The sequence below is a fragment of the Mus caroli genome, chromosome 11 (genome assembly GCF_900094665.2).
Source record: "Mus caroli chromosome 11, CAROLI_EIJ_v1.1, whole genome shotgun sequence".
Taxonomy (NCBI): domain Eukaryota; kingdom Metazoa; phylum Chordata; class Mammalia; order Rodentia; family Muridae; genus Mus; species Mus caroli.
Window position 1 is genome coordinate 31642602 of NC_034580.1, and position 9183 is coordinate 31651784.

Consider the following 9183-nt stretch of genomic DNA (forward strand, 5'->3'; position numbering starts at 1 on the left):
TCCTTCCTTCCTTCCTTCCTTCCTTCCTTCCTTCCTTCCTTCCTTCCTCCCTTCTTTCCTTTTCCTACTCTCTCCCTTCCTTTCTTCTTTATCTTTCTTTTGAGACAGGGACTTGTCCAATATTGCTCAGACTAGTCTCAAACTAGTAATCCTCCTGTCTCAGACACTTCAGTGCTGAGAGCACAGCTGTTGTGCTACCATAGCTGGCCACCACAGAAAATAATGAGCAATGATCAGCTGTTTGGTTATACTAAGACACTATGATATTGTGATAATTAAATTGTTGGTATGGTTTCAAAGTGTTTTTAGACACACACGTTAATATATTCCACATGAAATGATGGGATTTCTGGAACTTTAGGAAAATATATGATGTCGGAGAACAGATCTGAGTATGGAGAAACAGAATTCAGCATAGTCTGATGGCAGGAGCTAGAGCACATGAGAGCGAATTCTCATGTTCTACTTTGTGGTGTTGGCTATTGACTCAGGATAGGCTAAACCAGATAGAATTCTCTTTATTAGGTTATTTTTTAGATTAAATGCACTAGGTAGGGACTCCAGAAACTTTACTGCTTGAGTTAGTGACTCACTGATTGAGGAGGCTGACTACTGGGGCATATCTTGAATACTTGTAACCTGCTTGTTGTATTGTCTTTAGAAAATTTAATCCCTGTCCCCCAACACTGACCAACCTCAGCAGTACAATGAAGTTTGCAACAAGGTCTACTTGGACCATTGAGTGGTTACCAAAGGATTTGTCACAATGCTCTCTGCACAAAGTGACTGCCTGACAAACACTGCCACTTCCAGTGAACATTCCCAAGTTTTCTGGCCTCTAACTTTGGTCACGTTTCTCACAGTCCTTGAGAATCACATGTGTGGAGATGGAGAGAATACAAAATGCTCACTCCAAATCACTAGTCAGCTCTCTACAAGTCAGAAAAAGCTAGGCAGATACCAACTTACAGCCCAAACCCTCATAACTGAAGGCCGTTTCTCTGAGGTCCACCTTTCCTGAGGGTAAACAGCTCAAAAGGCAATGCCTGGAAACAAACAGTATAGCTCTCAGATCTTCTAAAGCCCTGGTGTCTTACTCTCGAGGTATGTTCACTGCCATTTGCAGTGCTCTCTCTGTATCATGAACCAGCCCTTGCCCACTTCTCGATATTCATCTATGTTGACCACTGCATTCTAGGCACTGCCTCCCCCAGCTGCTCTGGAACACCCTTTTTCTGATTCTCATGTGGTTCCTGTTGGCTTTTCAAGTTTTCAACTAAACACCACATCACCAGGTAGCTTCCCGGACTCTATCCACAGCTGCCCCTTCTCTCAGTAGGTACTATTTATTTTTATTTTCCTTATGACTAGCACTTAGCATGGCTTCCTGTTTTCTGACCTAGTCATTCTTTCTTATCTTGGGCCTAAACTGGAACATAAGGCCCCTGGAAGAGAGATTGTTGTGTCTTAATTTACTAGAAGAGGACTTGGAATATAGAGAAATACAACCAAAGCCATGAATGAAAAGTGGCTGAAACCAACACATACCAACAGCATCCGATAGGCCATAAACCCTTTGGCCATAAGCATCTGTCTTGTCCCAGATGAATGTGTAGGCCAGGTTGGGAGAAGCCTGGAATGACTTCTGGAAGAGATGCCCCTCTACAGCAACCATCAGGTGAACCCTGATGAGGTTCAAGGGCACTGTGGACTGCGTCATGGTGATCTTCAGCAGCGACTTGTATCCTGCAGTTCTAGAGCTGAGATAACGGAGCTTCACATTGGTACCAGGGAGCTCAATTTCTTCATGAAGAACCTGGAGGGGAAAACACATGGTTGATCTACTCCATCAAACACACCCTGGCAGGTGAGCTGTTTGCAAGCCAGCGCTTCTGTGCGCTGCCGCCCTCTCTGAAAGCATCACATCTTATGTGGGTGCATGAACTGTTTCTTACAGCTGAGAGAGAAGAAAAGGAAACCGACCCAAACTTCATCTTAAGCCATGGAGTGAAGGGACTGAGGTTATGATTTTTGGATTAATAATTATTCTTGGTCACTGTTGAGTTTCTCACATGCATACAAAAGAAATCCCCCCACACTGTTGGTAAAAGATGTAAATAAGAACAGCAGGCTTTATTGCTAGCTGCATGCAAGGAGGCCACGAGAGGCTGTAATTATATGAACCTACAACTTTCACTGACAATCGGCATAAAGCACCAGGGAAGCAGTAATGTAATATGCCCTCTGTCATAACACTGATGTAGATCATTAGAGCGCCTCTTATCATGTATCTCCATGACTAACAGGAATAAAAAGCAATTTGTAGGTGGGTGGCACATATGTATGTTGTTTTTATTTTATTAAAAGCTCTTGTGACTGCCAAAGTCTTGAGCGACTATCTGTAAACATTCCAAACGTCCGGGAGGGATTCAAATTGTCACCTACAGTGGCTATAAATTCTACATTTCATGTCTCCCCTTTAATATTAGTTCCTGGCACACTTGGGGAGACAGAGATGATGGGAGAAAATTGGGCAGTTGGGATGGATTTGGGAAGGATGGAGCACACTTTCCATGCTCGGGGACCTGTCCCTACCTGGGTCTCAGGCACAATGGGGTTCGAGGCAGGGGAAGCGCTGAAGAAGGTGGACAGAGGAGAGGAGATGATGATTGGATCTGGCCGGACAAAGCCACTGAGGTCACAGCTGGGGATGGAGTTTTCCTCCGTCTTCATTACCAGGGTGTCCATGGCATAGAAGCTGTTCCATGGCAGCCACACTGTGCGCTCCTGGCTCATGAAAGGGGCTCGCTCAAAGTGAAGAGTCAAGGCAGAACCCCCATTGGCAATCAGGTCAAACCTGGAGAGGGGCCGAGAGGGTCATTAACAACAGGGCAGATTCACCTTCAACACCTAAGAGCTGTGGGACAGACAAAGCTTGGCAGGCAGATGAGCTAGCTTGCAACTCACTGGTTATATGGCTGTAGGCAAGTTACCAACTCTCTTTGAGCCTATCAAACTCTCCCACTGTTCACCATAAAGTGAGATATAAATGGTACTGAGCAGGAGAGTGTAACAGAGAATGAACTGTGTAGATGAGTGGGGTTGGGGTAGGGCTAAATCCAGCCTACCACATGTTTTGGCAATCATGCATGATTGGCACCCATTTGCTTATGTGCTCTTCATGTTTATATTCATGCCACGAGGACCAAGGACCAAGCTGAGTCATGGCTACAGGAGTCATGCAGACAGCAGAGTCTAAATGATTCACTATCTGGCACTTTGAAGAAAAATGCTATCCAATATGGAATAAAGCATTCGCTACTAAGGCTTAGAGTTGAGTTCAGCAGTTGTGGGGTCCCAGGTGCAGGACGTAGGCAGGGCCCATGAGCATATGCTGCCAATCAAACTCCGCTATGCTCTCAGAAATGTAGGCAGGGTTTCTTCACCTACATCCCTGTTTGTATTTCAAGAGCTACATGGAGATACTCAGCTCGGTCCTTGTCTTCTCTTTCATATTCTCCTGCCCAATACCATCATTCCCACTTGATGGGTGAACGGTGGGTGAATTTGATAGGTACAAAAACATTTGACAGGCTCAAATGTAGAAGCAGCTTTCCTCATTTTATGGAAAGAGAGGAGGTTTGCCGAGAGATACGCCCCAACTTTAAGCTACACTATACTGGACTCATGTGTGTACAGGCAACTGTTTTGTCTTGCTCTCTCCAGAATCTCTACTGCTTGTGTCATAGTAACATCTCAGTGAGAACATACTGCAATCTTGGTACTTGGCAGGCTGGGGTAATAGTATTCCTAGTTTTAGGCAAGCCTGGGCTACACAGTCTAACACAACACCAATGTCAATACCAATACCAATACCAAGACCAAGTCCAAGACCAAGACCAAGACCAAGACCAAGACCAAGACCAAGACCAAGACCAAGACCAAGACCAAGACCAAGACCAAGACCAAGACCAAGACCCAGACCCAGACCAAGACCAACTGGCTCAAAACCAATATTGCTCCTAGCTGTTCCTGGTGGCAGTAAAGAATCAGCATGAAAGTTAGTGGTCCATACCACATCTCTAAGGCTGTAGAGCTTCTAGGGGTGTTACACAGAAGCTTTGCACTATTATGGCTTTGTAGCCAGAGAAAACAGAAGAGCTGGGATGTAGGGCTGGAAAGATGATGTGTGTGTGTGTGTGTGTGTGTGTGTGTGTGTGTGTGTGATTTATTTGAGATGTAATTGGTCTGAAGGTACCTAAGAGGGATGGGAGAGAAGGAAGAAGGGAGAGACCGGGACCAAGAGACTCAGGAATGATTTCATATGTTGTCTGACAGGATGTTTGAATGGATTGGCTCACCTATGTTAACTCTTCAAGAGTTCTGGCTCACACCTGTAATTCTAGCACCAAAGAAGCAGAGGCAGAAGGATTGTTGCAAGTTCAAGGCCAGTCTGGGCCATTTGGCAAGACCCTGGCTCAAACACACAAACACACACAAACACACACACACACAAACACACACACACACACACACACAATTTAGGAGTTTAGAGATATAGTTGAGTGGTAGAATGCTTGCCTAGCATGGTGAAGTCTGGCATTTGATCTATAGTACCACAAAAGCCCACATCCAAAACAAGCAAGGAAACAAATAACTACCTCCCCCAACCCCAAAAGCAGAAACCAAGGAAGAACGCTGGTTTCAAGCCAGGCATGGAGGCACATGAGTCATCCTAACCTTCTAAGACTGAGGAAGGAGAATCATCATAAATTTGAGGCCAGCCTGAGCTGTAGAGTAAGATGATGGCCTTTAAGGGTGAAAAGGGCCAAAGGTTCTTTGCCTAGGGAACATTTGTCATCCTAGTGCCTTCTAAAGAACTTGGCAACAAAGTGTGTGTGTGAGACACTAATAATGGAGACAGCCTCACAATGATAATGGTCTGACTTCCTATTTCAGTTTTTCAATGGTATGAAAGCAATACGCACTCAGTAGTCAGTGGCTTTTGAGTTGTGGTCATTTCCTGGACAGTACAACACTCCCTTGCAAGTCAGGGAAGCAGCAGTGAGCCCTGATTTCCAGTGGGCCAGGCCACTGCCAGGGTTATGCTACAGAGTTCTGTGTTGCTCAGTTCAGGTGGTATCTAGCTCACAGCGTATTTAGTAGGGAGATGAGACAATATCACCCAGATGGTTGAGAGTCATCTGGCTCTTAGAGCTTTGGCGAAAGGACGTGAGGGTGGGCTGCTATGAGCTGGCAATTTTCTTTTAACTGTCTGTGTGGCTGCCTTAGAACCTTGAAAAGAAGGCTGGACTCCTTATCAGAGGGACCGAGGGATCAGTTCTTTCTCCATAGCAGCCATGATTTTCTAGAGTTGTAAAAAGCTTGCTTCAGATATACAATGACAGTTTCTCTCTCTCTTCGGAAGAGAATATGGTGTGTGTGTGTGTGTGTGTGTGTGTGTGTTCAGTCCAGGGTGGGCGTTTCCCCCCTTTCTTTGGATGCCTTTTCTTTTGCTGTAACTTTTGACTCTATGCCCAGTGGATTTAGGAAGCCACAGAGCTTTCATCTTGGTGGGGACTGAACGGGTGCGTGTTCCCAATCAGAAGATAATAGGGGGAGGTCGCCTTCTTCACACAGCAGGGTGACTGCTAAATGTACTTAATTAGACTTCTCTGATTACAGCCCACCCCCTCAAAACTGTAGCGAAAATAACACAACTCTAAAGCCGCAGATAAAAGCAGAAGGGAAGCGCCGCAGGACGCTGTGTCGTGCGGATTCCTGTCACCCTGCACTGCCTTTGATTTAAAATAGGAGTTAGCTTCTAAAAGCTACCTTCCCTTCCTTTTTCTAGGATCCTATCCTCCCTGGCTCACAAGGAGCAGCAGTTACCTGACATGGCAAAAGAAGGATGGTGGCTGCCAGCCACCTTGAATCACTGTCCTTTCTGTTTTCTGGTTAGAATGTCACATCCACAGCTATGACATGTCTTTGGGGGGAATTTTCCTTAGAGGTCTGGCCAGGTGGCCATTACATTGTACTAGAAGAAACTCCTCCATTCCAAGCCAAGCATACTTTTCTTCTTGTGTGAACACTTCTTGTGTGAATACTGGATAGGTACGGGTCACACAAAGCTACTTACGTGCCATCCTGGCGAGTGATGGTGTAGCCATATTTTGGGTACTTGACAAAAGACACATTCACACCCACCAAGGGAGTCCCATCCATGGTTACTACTTGGCCTCGGATCAGAGACACCAGGCTGAGAGAGAAAGAGATAGAGAAACATGGGTGTGTGAGGCACACACAGGGAAACAGAGATAAGAGCTTTGCTGTGATTCTCTTTCCTGCTGTGGCTGCTTCTCTATTCTTGCCTGGTATCTAGACCAGGAGAAGACCTTCAAAATTGAATGCTGGCTACACATCTCATCAAGGGGTGAGGGCAAAAGGGGATATCTCAATGGTTTGTTCTGCCTAAGCATAAGAACACAGACCTTCTAGGACAAAATCCCTGGATGGTGATTTTACCTGGTCCCTGGGATGGGCAGTGGTATCTCCTGGGCATATTCCTTTAGCCTTGGCCTTGCTCCATTGCTTGATGTCATTTGGCTCTGTTTGGTTTGAGTTTCAGGCAGCTCCTCATCACTCACGTGTGAGCCTTGGCCTGGCACAGAGCATATTATGCCTGGATGAGAGCTTCCCCATCTGGCTGCTCATTTCCTAATTTGGCTTTGGAGGAAAGCCATCTTACTCTTCTCTTAGAGGCTGGGATGTCAGGGAGCACAGAGGAACACAGTGTAAGCCTCCCCCCACCCCATATACGTCATGGTTTGCTCCCCTCAAAGAGCAACACTTCTTACAGACCATAAGAACCTTAGGAAAAGAGAATATTGCAGGTGTGTGTGTGTGAGTGTGTGAGTGTGTGTTGGGACTATTTTGGAATCTGATTGCATACAATTACAAAATTCCCTCCTATCAAAATCCTGCTGTCTTGAGAGAAGAGAGGCTGAAATCCTATCCCTTCCCTCTCTCTGGTGTTATGCGATGCTCTTCTCTCTCCAGACAAGAGTAACTAGAATTTTCTCAATAATCACAACTTCCAGCTATCTGGGAAATCCTGTAAAGCCAAGAGTAGCTACAACGAGGCTTGACTTTGCTTTCCTAAGATACTATTTTGGAATATCTGCATATCCATAATGAGCCATCTTGGGGATAAGAACCAAGTCTAAACATTCAATTCATGTATGTTTCATATACATCTTATAAACCTGCCCTGAAGGCAATTTGATACAGTATATTTAATGACTTTGTGCATGAGACAGTTTCATGGGATGGGATTCTGTGCTGAGAGTGTCATGCTGGTGTGTGACAAGTATTGGGGTTTGGAGTATTTTGGATTTTTCCACATTAGGGATGCTCAACCTTTGCTGTATACAAATCACAAAGCTGGAGAAATACACATCTCTCTCTGAACCCTCTTGTCTTCAGGAGGAAGCAGGGCCACCAGAAGCTCTGCCTTTGCTTTAGGCTCTGAGCTGAGTACATTAGTTTTCAGTTCCCCCATTGGCCTTGGAGACAGGGGGTATTCAGTGAGCACAGACAGCTCTCAAGACTCCCAGGTTCCTGGGCACACTCCCAATTCCTGGACTGGGTAATCGAGCTGACCTGCTCTTTGCCAGAATCTTGTCAAAGATTTTTGGAACACGCTTCCTTTGCCGTCCCAGGTGTCCTGAAGCCAGAGGGATGCTGTCCCAGGCGTCTTTTTCTATTAGCAATGCCCCACACTGCTCAGCTCCAACCCTTTGATGATCTGGGGGTGTTTAGACCATTTCACTGACAGCTCTAATAGTCTGCCACTGGCTGCCTAACAAACGAGCCCCACTTTTAGCTGGTTCCAGCCACAGGGTTAGAGTCTTTTGAAAGTGGGAAGCTAATTTATGAAAATAATCCTTTTGTTTTATTCCATTTTCTTAGCTCCGAGTAAGATTCCTTTAATGCCTTACCAGGCACTATTTTAAAATCAACAGTATGTGCTGATGACCACAAGGTGCACAGACAGCACCGGTGATGCGGAAGTACGTCCCACCATGGGTTTTTCTCCCTTCTGTCCTTCCACAACGGTGGTTTCTTTTAAATCCACCCTATAGCACAAGGCTTTGTAGAGTGTGCTACACGCAATGAAGGGGTTTCAACTATCTGCGATTTCTCTGGCTGTGTTTTTCCATTTCTTCCTTGTTGCTAGCTTCCTATTGTTTCTAGGCAGCCAACTTGCAGAAAAGATTCAGCGAAGACATGCTATCAGTTCATTTCTATTTATGATTATTGATGTGTAACAATTATCACATTATCTAGATAGTGAGGTCTGCTCCATAAATTACAGTGGTGGAGTCAAAGCACCTTGGTTATTTCTGTCTGCCATTATCTAGGGGAACGCCTTTGGAGAAGTCTTAAATTAAGTTCTTCATTCCTAGCTCTGCCCTTCACTATTTGTCAGACTATAATGCACTGAGCCTCACATGCTTACTGAACTTCACCTCGTGTCTTGGAGGACTATTTTTTCCTTCTGAATTATGTATCTACACAGAGATGTTTGAGAGAGCTGCCTCATCAAACGCCCAAACGGCTTCCTCTAAACTGTCTTTTCTTCAGTCTGGTCTGTGTGCTGCTCCAGACCACTATATATTTTTGGAGTTTCTGCTGACTCCACTGTATCTTGGCTCTCCCCAGGATGCCTCCTGGAAGTGGTAGCTCATGGTGGGAAGGCTAAGATGGTAGCATAAGGGGGAAAATATGAAAAGAAGAGTAGGAAAAGCATGGAGTGAACTGTAACAGTAGTTACAGCCCACGCAAGCTCACGACTTCACCAAAAAGCTATAGAGGACTGCAAGTCAGTCTAAAGTCTTCATGAGAACTGTGCTCACAATGAAATGGCACACAACAGGCATTGTCTCAGGGCCAGGGAAGGTCTAAAAGAATCTCACTTACTCTATAACCTGACTGGTCTCTGGTCTCTTCTCCCTTCCCTTTTCCCTTCCCTTCCCTTCCCTTCCCTTTTCCCTTTTCCCTTTTCCCTTCCCTTTTCCCTTTTCCCTTTTCCCTTTTTCCCTTTCCCTTTCCCTTTCCCTTTCCCTTTCCCTTTCCCTTTCCCTTTCCCCTTCCCCTTCCCCTTCCCCTTCCCCTTCC

General features: G+C 45.5%; 1 protein-coding gene across 7 annotated transcripts in view; it reads right to left on the minus strand.

The window, feature by feature from the left end:
* Tenm2 (teneurin transmembrane protein 2) overlaps positions 1-9183 on the minus strand; it is a 928441-nt gene that overhangs the window by 54683 nt on the left and 864575 nt on the right. For all 7 annotated transcript variants that reach the window (XM_029483889.1, XM_029483894.1, XM_029483891.1 and 4 more), the window contains 3 exons: positions 6143-6262; positions 2596-2857; positions 1549-1816 (listed from right to left, as the gene is read on the minus strand). In XM_029483889.1, coding sequence (XP_029339749.1) covers positions 1549-1816; positions 2596-2857; positions 6143-6262 — 650 coding nt within the window. The remainder of the gene's footprint in view (positions 1-1548; positions 1817-2595; positions 2858-6142; positions 6263-9183) is intronic.